Source organism: Leptosomus discolor, chromosome 2, assembly GCF_034619465.1.
Source record: "Leptosomus discolor isolate bLepDis1 chromosome 2, bLepDis1.hap2, whole genome shotgun sequence".
Taxonomy (NCBI): Eukaryota; Metazoa; Chordata; class Aves; order Leptosomiformes; family Leptosomidae; genus Leptosomus; species Leptosomus discolor.
This window is the reverse complement of record NC_141392.1, coordinates 68,678,045-68,691,843: the sequence shown is the minus strand read 5'-3', so window position 1 is coordinate 68,691,843 and position 13,799 is coordinate 68,678,045. Positions and strand designations below refer to the sequence as shown.

The following is a 13,799-nucleotide window of genomic DNA, read 5'->3' as shown; positions in this document are numbered from 1 at the left end:
CGCCGGGGGGACTTTGCAGGAAGGAGCGGGGGGGCTAATCCGGCTCGGGGTTTACGGGCCAGGGGCAGCAAGACCCCCACAAATGCTGGGTGGGATAGCGGGGCCGCCCCTTGCCTCCCGCCCCCTCTGGCAGCATAGAGGGGCTGGGAGCCAAATGCCGCTTCTCCCCCCGGGAGGGCGAGCCCCGAGGATGCCCTGAAGCCCCTCGCCCCCCTCCCCCCCGCCCCCGCCCTCATGTCGGGGGCATCTGCCCCGCTCCGCTCCCCGCCTGCCGTGGGCCGAGGGCGGCCGGGCCCCCCGCGGGGCGACCGCCCGCTCCTCCGCGCCGCTCCGCGCCCCCGCGGTGGGCGGCCCCCCCCTCCCCACCACCCCCGGCGGGGCGGGCCTTCCCGGGGGCGGGCCGTCGGGCTTGAGGCTGTGCCGCGGCGTGGGAAAGCGCCTCAGAGAGGGTTTGCTCTGCTGGCGGTGCGGAGCCGAGCCGAGCCGTGCCGGAGCCCCCCCCCCTCCCCCCGCCCCCCCCCCCTCGGATTTATTTATCTCTACCCCCATCCCGGCTGTAAGCTGCGCCGCGTCCTGTGCCCAAAATGAAGCGACCTTGCGAGGAAACTACCTCAGACAGCGACATGGACGAGACTATAGACGTGGGGAGTGAGAACAACTACTCGGGGTAAGTGGGGCACCCCCGCACTCCCGGGGCCGCCGTCTCCGCAGGCGGCGGTGGGAGCCCGGATGCGCCCGGGGATGGGGCAGAGCGAGGGGGAAGGCCCAAGGGGGGTGGGGGGCGGCCCCCCGAGTGCGAAGCCGGCTGCGATTTTGTCTCCTTCCAGGTCATCTAGCAGCTTGTTGATAGCCCCCCCCCCACACACACACCCCAGCCCAAGAATTTGCCCCGCGGTCTAGCTGCCCGAGCCTCGAAATTACGGGGAGCACTCAAGCAGCTTGTGAGCCACCAGGCTGCAGTTCATTAGCTCCGCTTAATTTGCCATTTCCAATCAGATCTCTTCCAAAATAGCTCCTGAGCAGGCCGAACAACCAAAGGGAATGGGCGCCAGTGGGAAATGAGGTGTGGGAAGTGAACAGGGCTGCACAGCGTCTGAATGGTATCTGCCCCAAACCCCGCTGGCAAGCCGGGGGTGAGCCGCGGGGTCTGCCGAGGAGGGCCAGCCTGGGGGTCCACGGGGTCCCGCTGGTCCTTAGAGGTCATCTTGCCAGTTTAGAGGCGCATGCACCAGAGCCCCAACTCCTCTGCATCAGTAAATAAATGGGTATTAAAAGCTATCGGGTTTTTTAGCTCACTCATGGTGAAATAAAAGCCTTTTCGTACTCGTGGGTAGTGTAGTTTTAAAAGTGGATTTTGACTTCTGCTCCTGATGCAGGACAACGCAACAGACTCAGCCTGGGCCGCTGGCTTTGCACTTGAGCATCTATTGACTCTTGCAGCAATGGGCAGGAATGCCGAAACCTAGCAGGCCAGGCAGGGGTTGTGGCATCGGATACAAGTACTTGCCACTGCTGTTAGCATATAGAGATGGTTCATGTGGTTTTAGACTCAGTTCTTCAGCCTGTATTTGGTAGGCAGGGCTTTATATGCAGTGGATACAGAATGAGCTGAGCTGGGCATCGAGCTGTCTCCAGAAAGAGACTTTATTTCCAACAGCATTTTGTCAATTCAAAAGAAGTGCTGGGGCAATCAAAAATGAAACGTCTCTCTCTCTCTCTCTAAAAATACTGTGCAGTGCAAAGCACATCTTCTAAGCACGGAAAACACCATGAGAGGGACTATGCATACTTAATATGGTGACCTGAGGTGTCTTCAAAGATCAGTGTCGAGTTGTGCCACACCTGATGTGCTTTTATTGTTTCACAGGCAAAGTAATAGTTCTATCATTCGATCAAATTCCCCAACAACAACATCTCAGATTATGGCCAGAAAGAAAAGAAGAGGGGTACGTTGCATTTAATTCTTTTCCCGTGTGACAATTTGCATGTGTGCTGTGATTTTGCCCTTCAACATTTTTTATAAACTTAATATGTTTTGTTTTTTGGGAATAGATTATAGAGAAAAGGCGCCGTGATCGTATAAATAACAGTTTATCAGAGCTGAGGCGGCTTGTGCCAACTGCTTTTGAAAAACAAGTAAGCCCTTTTTTTTTTTTTTAATTCTGTATCTCATTTGGCGATGTTAGTTCTCTTGTAAAACTCATTAAAATAATATTGTATGTGTCCTGATCTGGCACAAGGCAGGCAGTTCAGTAAAATGCTTTCTTGTGGCAAAACTATTAGAAACATAATTCACTATAAGGCTGAAAAACATTTCCATTCTTTGGCTTGTTTTTCCCTTAAGGGTAACTGTGTTCATATTGCCTCTGTTCTTTCGACGAATTCCAGTAGTGGTTTTGTTAAAAATGCGCTTTACTCCATATTTTTTTAAAAAAGACTCGGACCCAACACAACTCCCCCAAACCTGTATATCAGTTAGCCTTCTGTCTAGACTGTTAAACATAATCTCCTTTGCCCCTACTTCAAGAAACTTTTATTTTTTTAATCTGGATTATTCACATTTTAAGATAACTGTACAAGCAGGGCATTAGGAGAGGGTATAGGCCCATGACATGTGAGGTAGTAAAGCCAGTGATATGTTCAAAGACTTCCAGTGAGAAAGTGTTCAGTGGAAAGGCTGGAAAGATCCAGCTAACTTTGGTTCAGCTCCTTGGTCATGAAATTACAGACCAAAGCTTAGAATACAATCTGTCCTGTAAAAAGGGGCATTTTGTTTATGCCATTCCAATTAAACTATTTTTTTACTTTTCCATATCTTGATTTTTCTTTTTTGGGCTTTGATTCACTCTTTAGCCTTGCTCCTGCTTTACTGGAGGTATTTGAAGATCTATGGATATGGGCAATTGATACTGTATTTCAATAAAAAGGAACCAGCTGAAAATAAAGAACCTGACTCCCTTGCAATAGTAAAACAAAAAACAGAAAGTAAAATTTGAGAGCAGGATTGTGAAGTGCTGAATGTCAGTGGTAACTGTGTGGCAAGCACCGTACCGTGTTAGGCCTGTTACATCCCTGGTCTGAACAAAAGCTCAAAAGAAATTTTAAATATTGTAATCACGGGGAGATCATTACTTGTGTCACCTGCAAGATGCCTTTAATAACTAGTAGCTGTAACTGTGCCCTTCCGTAGGTTCTGGCAAAACAGTGGCAGAGGTATTTTCAGCTAGATAAACATGGGCAAGAGACAACAGTTGTTTGTCCCATTTTATTGTTTACTTCTTGAAAACCACAAACATTATAAAGCAAGTCCTACAGAGCCTTTGGAAATTACCCAGCACCATGCAGTTTTTAGCTATTAGTCACTCTCACTGAGACAGCTTGTCCTGTGTCTGTGGAAAAGATGAAGCCTGAGAAAACTACAGGATGTAGTCGCATGTAAAATGAGGAGTTCTGAGCAAAAATTCACATGCGCACCAACCTTTGTATGAGGAAAGCGCTGAAAGCAATAAGCGGATTGAGGAAAATGTATTGGCGTAAAAATGAGCACACGCGGTATTTTAGTCAGAAAGCCCCACCATTTTTCTGCAATATGCCAAGGACAAAGTCATCAGTCCTTTTCCAGCTCCTTGACATTCAGCTCACTGAAGTTTCCAAGTTGGAGGTTTAGTTTCGCTTCCGCCTCACTCCCTCCCTCCCTCCCCAAATCACAGCTCTGCTCTCCTGAGTCCCTCTCAGAGATAAGTGCTGGCAAAGTGAGGCTGTGGAGGAGGGTGTAAGCCTTACCTAACCTGCACGTGTGCGACCTCGGCGAAGCCGCCTGAGACGGCAGGATGGCCGAGACCAGTGAGGTGGCCCAGGTGATAACTAAGAGAAAAATTTGGCTTGCAGGATGCGATCCGCTGGTGGCTGCAGCTTGTGCAGCCTTGGTTTTAGCTGATGCCAAGGGACTGTCCCTTGCACTGGAATAACATTTGCGTGGTAAACTCAGTTGTCTGGGTGTGCTCCAGATATTGAAGGGAGTGCTACCATCCAAAATAGTTTTATTTATAGATTATAGCCACCCTCAGTAACAGAAAAGATTTTTACTGAGGAGCTAAATTCTTTCTTTTTCACAGCATTTAGTTTCACATCCCTGCAAACTAGGTCGCTCGCCAACTTAAAATACTGTGGACTGTGTGCCTGTGTTTTCAGTCGAGGATGAGAATAGAATATTCAGCAGCCAAATGACATGTCGAAAATTAACGGGCGATTAAGAAAGAGGGATACTTCTGGCTGTGTGTCCACAGGGACACCTACTGGTAAAAGCAGAAAAAAAAAAAGTTGCAGAAGGGTCTTCATCGACAACTGTGCAGACCTGTCCTGCCAGCTCTGCATTTATTTTTGCTGTTAAAAAGAAAGTCCAGAAAGTTACGTATTTCTCTCATTTCATGAAGATGTCATCTCTACACTATCTTCAAGGCCACAGCTATGCTGAGCTATAGCCTTAATAAAGCAAAATTGTGCTGCTGCTGCTGCTTGTATCACTGGAGGGGAGATGGCATTAGTCCTTAGACAGTCTGGGAGGCAGATGCTCATGGAAGAATTAAGCTGAGAATGTCCTAATGATAGGGGAAATTGAAACCATAAGGCTGAGCTCAGCGGAAAGTATACCAAATTAAAGTTTCTTGTAAGCCTTTATTTATGTGTCTCTTATCTCAAAGGGATCTGCCAAATTAGAAAAAGCGGAAATACTACAAATGACAGTGGATCATCTGAAGATGCTGCAGGCAACGGGAGGTAAAGGTAAGGAGCCGACAGTTTCTTTTTGAATATTTGGGGAAATCTCAGGAAAAAAAAAAAAAAAGTGCTTTGAGGAGCTGTGATAGGCGTTTCCAGATTAAAGGAGTGGAAATCAATGCTAATAGCAGGATTGAACTCGTGGGAAAGAACTACTGGGACAAAAGAAGCACTTGACCCTGGGCTTGTGTTTGCTTTCATAACACTGTGGGAGTAAAGGCTTCATTCACAGGCAGCCCAGTCAGAGATTTGTTTGGGGTTTCCAAAGAGCACTGAAATCTGCACAGGGAGACAAAACAAATACACAAACACCAAACATAAACAGGAGGTTTGTGGCAACAATTGTGTAGCACAAAACCGATGCTAAACCTCATTATCCAGCAGCTATACCGAAGGAATTGGATGGAGACGAACTTTCATTATCATTCATATATTTTCTTTGTTCTGGAAAGACTTTTAAATGCCAGGTTAGACTGTCTCCTTCACCAGAACAAGACCCTGTCCTGCTCTATGCAGCTCCAGGTACCTGATAAAGCAGACAGGCAGATGGCTAGCGGGGTGCTCTGCACTCATATCTATGCGCTGAGTTGTGTGTCAGCGGTCTGGGTCGCTCCCTGGTAGTGGGTGCTGGCATGACGCAGGGGCTGCACTGGCTGACCTACCAGATCAGCCGACTGCCGGGAGTCGAGCGTACCTCGCTTGTGCAAGCTGACAGGCCCGAGGCTGGAGGCCAAATTATTTCAGCCACCCACGAGGTATTCTGTGTAGTCATGATTTTGGAACTTATTTGGAGTGAAAAACTTGCTGGCCTCCCATAATCACGGTCCCACATCCCATGCCATCGACCATGGTTATAGTTCAAATTGTTGCAGTGGAAACTGGTTGATTTTTCATTGACCCACTGTGCCATACAGGTAAAGAAGCTGGTGCTGCTCACTCTCTTCCTTTTTTGATTAAAGTTTTTAGCCCATGACTGAATTACTGCTCCTTTCTGTACCTTAGTGATTATGGAATTCAACTTATAATCAGTGCATGCTTAACAACAAACAGTTATAAGAAAGGCTAGTATTTTGTTATTTGTGAAAATTAACACCAGTCTGACATACATGATTTCTAGGTGTTAAGAGGCTTTGCTAGGAGTCCGTTTAAGCTTAAAATTTATGGGTAACTTTTTCTACAAGAGGTGAAGGGAATTTTATGGCCTTTCATGTAACAGACACACCTTTTGGTTCCTTGGAAAATGTGTAAAATTAAAAAAAAAAAAAAGTTAATTTTTATGTCTAAAACCATCCTTTTAAAAGCACTACTTAGTTGGTAAAGCCACATTCTTGAAAGTTACGAAATGCCGGAACTGATTGTGCTTGTGCAATTCGAATTCAGATCCTCTGTGCGTGTGCGTGATGGTGTCGTCTTTAACTGCGTGGTTGCATGCAGGCTTTCCACAAGCTCTGTCTCACTCGGGGCACGGGGCGAACAACGCTCAGCTGCTGAGGGAAACGGTGGCGGCTTCGCTTCGTTCTCCCTGCGTGACCTGCAGCTCAGGTATCCCTGCTTCATGCTGCACATCATTCCTCTGAAAAGCTGCAGCAGCTCCCACCCCCCCAATGTCTGCACTGACAGCAGGAGGGCCAGGAGATAAACCCAATAGGAGGTCTAATTTAATAGGAACCCTCCTTCCCCTGCCTCCCCACCCAAAAAAAGTATGTGGGGGATTATTTTATAGCTAGGTCAAGGATGAGTGGCCCAGCTAGTGGGGCAGGGGACGAAGTGCCTGGGATGGGAGCTGCCGAGTGGAGAGAGGTGTCGGCAGAGCCCCAACCTCCGGCTGCGGCTGGACAACCTGGATTTTGTTAGCAGTCTCAGGTCCTGAGGTGTCTTCCTTGGTCTGTCACCGCCACACTGCCTCTCCCTGCCCCAGCTGACACTGGCATGCCTGTGGCTGCTGGAGGGTGGTGCAGGGAAGGCCAAAGCGTCAGGGTGCAGGGAGAAGCGATGCTGGTTTCTACCTGCAGCCTCCTTCGTGGTCCGTACTGGGTGGTACATCAATGTAATACGCAATTGCTTCAGAAATACTAAGACTTTATCTTCTTCTGACCCAGAGATAAGTGTAATCTCACTGCACGGATTAAGAAACTTTAAGAAAAAGAGGTTTGCGTGTTAGTACCGGACAAAGTTTAAGCCTGTGTTTCCTGCTTGCTTAATGTTTTACTTTGCAACCTTTGAAGTAACAGCTTTAAATACAATTTCTTAGGGTGTTTTTAAGGCAGATGTTTGTTTTATTTGCAAGTGTAGTTATTCCCACTTTGTAACTCTTCCAAGCCAGAAACTTTTTTGGATCAGCGAACAAATAAGTTCCATCATTTTTCCTATGGACAAAAGCTATTATTCCAGCAAGGAGAAACCCTTATGCTCCCCTGCATTGAGGGTTGGGCAGAGCTCATCCTCTTCCTCCTCACACAGAAATGGAGGACACCCACAATGGGGAATGCCTGGGGCTAAGCAAGCCAGGGTGGATTTGGCCACTGCTCAGCATGCTGAGCCCAAGGTGGGCACGGCGGAAGAAACCGCGATGTGGCTCCTGTCCCTTCTCTGCTTTTCGGAGCTGCCCGGGCTGGCAGGCTGCTGCCTCTGAGGTCCTCTGCAGGCTCTGTGTTTCCACTGCCCTGACCTAGGTACAGGTAATGGTCTTCTGTACACGTCGGGTTATTATTTTGGCCTGGGGCCAAGGCTTTTTGATGACTGTGCACGCAAGAACAGGGGAGGAGTAATTTGTCAACAGCGAGTCACTTGCTGGGACCTCGGTGTGGTTTTATTGCAGTTTCACTGCAAATTTAGCTTGGATGACTGGCACCTGGGTCAGCAACATGGGTTAATATAGCTCAGATGACTTAGCCGGAGTCCTGCATGCACAGCAGGTGGGTTACCAGGATGGCTGAAGGAAAACTGAGACTTCCCGTTTGCTACAAAATGCCAATGTGTACGCATGTGGGTGGTGGTGAAGGACGTTCTTGGGTTTTAGAAAGAAACGAGAAACAACATTTTAAGTCTCTTTCAGAAGGGGGAAGCCAGCAAAGGGGAAACCTGGAAAAGATAACCATCAAAATCAAAACATAATGGAGCCTGGGAGTCCCAGCTCTCATCTCCCCTCTGTTTTCATGTCTCGGCCACCATGGGAGACTGAGACGGAGCCAGGATCACCAGGGCTTTGGGATGGCTCGTCACAGAGCCAGCGGCTCAGACTCAGGGGAAACTGGTGACAACCACATCCCCCACGTCTCCTCCGGTCTGGAGGGAGAGAGGCCGGGAAGCCCTGGCTTCAACCACGCGCTCTCAGGACTCCCAGGCTGACTGACTCATGGCCAGAGCCAGGAGGCAGCTTTGGCTGCACGTCAGCCCCTCTGAAGCTGCCGGAGGTCCTGGAGCCTCCGGCATGGAAGCAGTCTCCGTGCCAGGCTGGCTGGCACCCGAGCAGGTACCCTGCTAGCTCACCATTGCTGGCCTGCCTGCCATTTGTTTCTTGGGAGTTCACTCAAGCTGTGGCGTTTCCACAGATCTCTTGGTCACAGCGGACCTGGCAGGAAAAAGCTGCAAGGAATCAGCGCTTGCTGAGATAAGTCCTCGACCCCTTGTGCTCACTGATCAACTGGCTGAGCCGATGTTTCTCTTGGGTTTTGTACAGCCTCAGATGAGCAAGGCAGCCTGCATCAAAATTGCTGTTGTAATTTGGCAAGAAGGAGTATATAGCAGGCAGGGGATTTGGGGCAGCGTCTACAAATGCCCCCAAGTTAACTCTATAATGTGGGCATGCAGCAACAGAAAGGCTCTTTTCTTGCTTGAAAGATGATAAAAGTGAAAACAACTATCTAAGGTGCTAGCAATTTTCAGAAAGACTGAGATTATTTCTTGACAGAGAGTGCAAGGCCTAATGCAGGTATTGCTGCCACATTGCTCCATAATAAGGGTACGTGATCTTTATACACTGACACACATCATAGTCATGCATACCTAAAAATTTGCACTGAAAGCAAGAGGAAAAAAATGCCATACCCTCTTGAGAGTGGGTAGGACATTATTCTCCCAAGAAGACTACTTTTAAACTAAAATATGAAAATTCCAAAAATTGGAATAGGCTTTTTTAGTTGACAAGCTGCAACTTAAGCACCAGATTTGATGCTAGACCCATTTTCAAAGGGAATATCTTTTCATGTGCATTTAATAAGACTTTTTTTTTTTTTTTTCTGAATTGCTTTTTTGTCCCAAGCCTGTGGAGCTCCAGTTGCTGTTTGTTGAAATACCTCATGGGCCATATGACTGTCAGTCTTCCATCTCCAAATTAGCAATGGCATTACATAAAACGTTTTCTCAGTAAAGCTTTTTATTGTGTGTGTGCAGAGTCATGACAAGATGTTTTTAGTTTGTAGTTAAGTAACACCGTATGTCATATTGTCTTAATGACTCTGTGAAGTAGACGGAACCCCGGCAGCAGTTACGACTATCTCACAATGTCAAGAAATAGTTTGAGAGCATTAAGATGAATGCCAGCGTAGGGAAGAAAAGGCAGGGTAGTACACATAAGCTCTCTGATCTCCAGCCTGTTTCTTTGTGTGGATAAGCGTCTCATTCACAAACACACACAGGATCAATACTGCAGTGCAGCAGCTTGCTGAGGAATTTCAGGAGAGGCATTGCATGTATTTTCAAGTATCACAAGTACTTACGTACTTAATACTTGTCACTTGTATATTGTCTGCAAAAACAACTGCAGCCCATTGCGTTACAGGAATGGTCACACAAATCATTTACAGATCAAAGAACAAACTTTTTGTGTTGCAAATCTTAACCTGTAAATGGGAGATCCGGTGGCTGAGCAAGGAGCGAGTTGGCCATGTCGCCTAACATCATCTGGGAAGCGGCCTTGACACTCAACGCATCTTTTGCTCTCCCCTTGCAGGTTATTTTGACGCTCATTCTTTGGCCATGGATTTCATGAGCATTGGCTTCCGGGAGTGCTTGACAGAAGTCGCGAGGTACCTGACTTCGGTGGAAGGTCTCGACACGTCTGACCCGCTGCGTGTTAGACTCGTGTCTCACCTGAGCACCTGCGCCTCTCAGAGGGAAGCGGCCGCCATGACCTCCTCCATGGCCCACCACCACCACCACCCCTTGCACCCCCACCACTGGGCAGCCGCCTTTCACCACCTCCCGGCCGCTCTGCTGCAGCCCAACGGACTCCATGCCTCCGACGCTGCCCCGTGCAGACTCTCCTCGGACATGCCCCCCCACGGCTCCGCCCTGCTCACAGCCACCTTTGCCCACGCCGATGCCGCCCTCAGAGTCCCCTCCGCTGGCACCGTCGCTCCCTGTGTCCCTCCTCTCTCTACCTCCCTCTTGTCCCTCTCGGCTACCGTTCATGCCGCAGCGGCGGCAGCTACGGCTGCTGCCCAGAGCTTCCCCCTCTCCTTCACCGGTGCCTTCCCCATGCTTCCCCCCAGCGCGGCCGCTGCCGCCGTGGCTGCGGCAACGGCCATCACCCCTCCGTTGGCCGTATCAGCCACCGCCAGCCCTCAGCAGGCTGGCAGTGGGGGCACCACTAAACCATACCGACCATGGGGGACTGAAGTTGGAGCCTTTTAAGTCCCCCCTTCTCCCTTCCCGGTCCGGCTCCCTCCTCTCCCTCAGCACACGCGCGCGTGCACACACACCCACCACGTGCCCACACACCCGCACCCACACCCGAGCCTGTGGGACTCATCGTGTCCCTCCTGCTCAGCTCAGCCGAGCGGCCGCCTTCACCCAAAGGGCCTGAGAGGTGCCAGCAAGCCCGCCGAGGCATGGCGCAGCTATCCTCCTCGTTTCAGGAGTTGGAGAGGACACAGGGTGATATCTTCTTCTTCTTCTCAGTTTGTTTTGCTGGAGGCACCTTGAGGGAGCGGCAATGGCTTTCGTAACAGTGTGACCATATCGGCATGTAGAGGTTTCCTGGGAAATACGTAGAAATACGTAGACATTAGAACTAATAATTCTCCAGCTATGCATCCTTGTTTGGCAGAGAGGTGAGGGATCACACCTACCGGGTCTCCCCAGGCTAGAAAAAGAGTCTGAGTTTCATAAGTGCCTGACATTAAAAAAATAACAAATAACAAAAAAATATTTATATATATATGTGTTCTGCTAAAACAAATAACGTTGAACAGGTATTGAAATGGTATGGGAGAGCGCCAAAATCCTGCATTCAACTTCAGAACTGGGATACCTTTCCAGGGAAGAGCGTGGTCTTGAAGGGGAGAGGGTTTTTTAGCCAAAAGATTGTCGAGGAAGAATGTTCAATTCGACAGGCCTAGTTCTCACTTCCTTAGTTCTCTTTCTTTGTACAGACTTGCCAAATTGTGACATCTAGCATAGCATTGGTAAAAGCAATTATCTTATCAGTGCTGGGATTAATGAACGTTTCAGCACTGCCTGTGAGCCTTGAGGCACCCTTTTTTATGGCTTAAATATGGTGCTAGCTTGTATCTGCACAAACAGTGAATTTGTCACGCACCCAGAAGTAACCACCTATTTAAAGTGTGCACACTTGGATATGGTTGATTCATGCCAATACAAGAGACTCAGTGTTGTAAGAGTTCGGATTAACTTATTTAGCTGTATTTGGACATTTACTTTTAGCCGATTCTGTGCAAGATCCCTCTTCTTTTCACTATTAGCTTCTGGGAGAACGATCACTCTGGGTATGAATGAAGTTACAGTAGGGACAATTTTTTAATTGGCTATTAACACGCCAACATTGTAATGTGGGTTTGATTCCAAACCAAAATGAATGTATTAGAGGGAATGTGAGTAAATTATTTTGTCAATACCCAGACAACTAGTGCTGCATAAAATGGTTTGCTTTCATTTTTTATTACAGTGACTTAAAATAACCTAAGTATTTTAATACATCCAGTCAAGAACTAGAGATTTTATGTAAAAAAAATAAAAAATAAAAATAAAACACAGCATGTATTATTATGCACTTGATTTCTCTGCTGTGTGGAGAAAGCAATAAGCATTGAGAATGTTAAACATTATGCAAAATATACTTTAAAATATTTGTTTTAAAAATACTGTACCTAGTTTGTCTTTTGTGTATTACTTTGTTAACCTTTTTTCTATGCAAAAGTCTTTACATATCACTAATTAAATGAAGTCCTTTTTGACTGCGTTTTATGGATGATTTTGATTTGTTTCAGGTTTTGTTTGCTCTTAAGGAATGCTAGTGGACTCAAAGTTACTTTCAGCCACGGGTAACAAGCGTGTTGGCTGCTCTGTCCTCTTCTGCTCCCCTTGCTCAGCCAGGAAGCCTGTCCCATACAGCATGCTCTGAAACAGGCAGAAAAAAGCAGTCAGTAAAGCAGCATCAGTTTTCAGGCTTGTAAACTGGTTCTGCATTGACAGTGTGCTTAATGATACAAATCCATTTGCCCAATCTGGAGAGCCCCAAAAATCATTTGGGTTTCTAGGTTCAGCTTTCGTTCAGATCCTTTCTAGGGCTCTGCATTTAGAAGGGGAAAATTGTAACCCGCTGACATCATTAAGTACCTGGATTGCAAGAGGGTAGTTTGTCTCTCCAGTTCTGGCCTTCTGATTTACCAGTTCTCCCTGAGGCAAAGGTTTGTTATTATTTCATCTTAGATATGCAAAGGCCATCTGTAGCAGGCATGCAAATCTCCATCTGTAAGGATAAGCACAGTCTTACATGTCCAAAAGACACTAAAAGTTTATTATGCCCAAGTAACAGTTCACAAGACCGAGGCATAGCAATGGGGTGACCACCCTACAGCCAGAGGCTTCATCTGTTGCCAAAATGCAGCCTCAGCTCAGCAGCTCACTCACCATCATGCCTTTCTCCCAAATGTTAAACATGTAACCCATCCCTGCCTGCATCAGCAGGTTTCCAGGACCCGGGCGAGGAGGGATTGTCATTTGCCTGAACAGCTTGCTGTCCCATGGAGAACATGGACAAAAGATAGGGAGGAAGGCTCTCTACCCCTGCGCTGTAAATCATGCTCGATCTTGGAAGTTTTGCTGTTTGTGGGGAAAGTAAGACATTTTTGGATTCAGGACACAAATGCTGCACTGCTGTACAGGTATGTTTAGCAGCGTCTGGTTCAGGTACCGTTCACTTTCCATATAAGTAGTTTCAAGAATAAAGATCACATTAGTGAACTGGCAAGTAGATAAAAAGTGGCCTTTATTTACATGAAAAAGAGCAAGCTGAAACCCTACTTAACTAAGCTGTTAACTATTAACCTGCCCTCTAAGAGCCTGGTAGGAGGTCTCCCATGCATCATATCATGTTAAAAATGGGCAGCCACTGACTTGGTTCCACTTAAGGGCTTCAATCTAAACGACGTGTCCGAAAACTTTACCATTTGTTGCCCAAAATGCACAATTTGCCTGATTCTAAAAAAAGGGAGTTTGAAAAAATATTTCTAAGAGATTGGTTAGATGAAAGCGTAGTTATTTTAGCAACCTGAAACAATACATCACGGATGGATTTGTGCACCCTGTGTGTTGGGCTTATCCCATTTTCACTCTCTCAAAACAGGCCAAATTCATGGATGCGGAGTTGCTGATGTCTTCTCTCTTTTCTTGTTTTGTTTTGCTGTCTTCTGTTTGGTTTTTTTGTGTTTTTTTTTTTAATCTGAATCAGCTGGAGGGACCAGCACATGAGGCAGGAGCTCAGCCTTCATGCCTGTTTAGTCCTGAGCCTCTGTTGGGAATGTTACCTCTGTGAGAGCAGATGAAGATTTCCCAAGTGAAAAATTAATGGAGAAGAAACGTATTTCACATATGCTGTTGGAAAGACATCGGAGAGTAATAGCTTCTGATGACTTTGGTTGTAGCTGTGTTAACAGGTCAGAGCTGAAGTCTATGCAATTTTTAAAACAGAGCGAGGGAAAGCTGTTTCCTTGACATAACCAAGATCCAAAACGTAGGACTCGTGGCTGTGCACGTGCAACCTTACTTCAGCCCTTTTCTAT

At 47.3% G+C, this 13,799-nt stretch overlaps 1 protein-coding gene across 1 annotated transcript; it reads left to right on the top strand.

Moving 5' to 3' along the window:
* Window positions 1-581: 581 nt before the first annotated feature.
* On the top strand, window positions 582-10,410 carry HEY2 (hes related family bHLH transcription factor with YRPW motif 2). The gene is made up of 5 exons (XM_086461250.1): window positions 582-667; window positions 1,868-1,946; window positions 2,053-2,136; window positions 4,701-4,782; window positions 9,728-10,410. Exons 1-5 carry the CDS (start codon window positions 585-587, stop codon window positions 10,408-10,410), a joined length of 1,011 nt encoding a protein of 336 aa, XP_086317376.1. The 5' UTR covers window positions 582-584.
* Window positions 10,411-13,799: the final 3,389 nt, after the last annotated feature.

Bases quoted from the DNA above. Each gene is read 5' to 3' on its own strand.
- HEY2 (XM_086461250.1), top strand. From the start codon at position 585: ATGAAGCGACCTTGCGAGGAAACTACCTCAGACAGCGACATGGACGAG. The intron at 668-1,867 runs GTAAGTGGGGCA...ATTGTTTCACAG, and splicing joins AGTGAGAACAACTACTCGGG to GCAAAGTAATAGTTCTATCA. The intron at 1,947-2,052 runs GTACGTTGCATT...TTTTGGGAATAG, and splicing joins CCAGAAAGAAAAGAAGAGGG to ATTATAGAGAAAAGGCGCCG.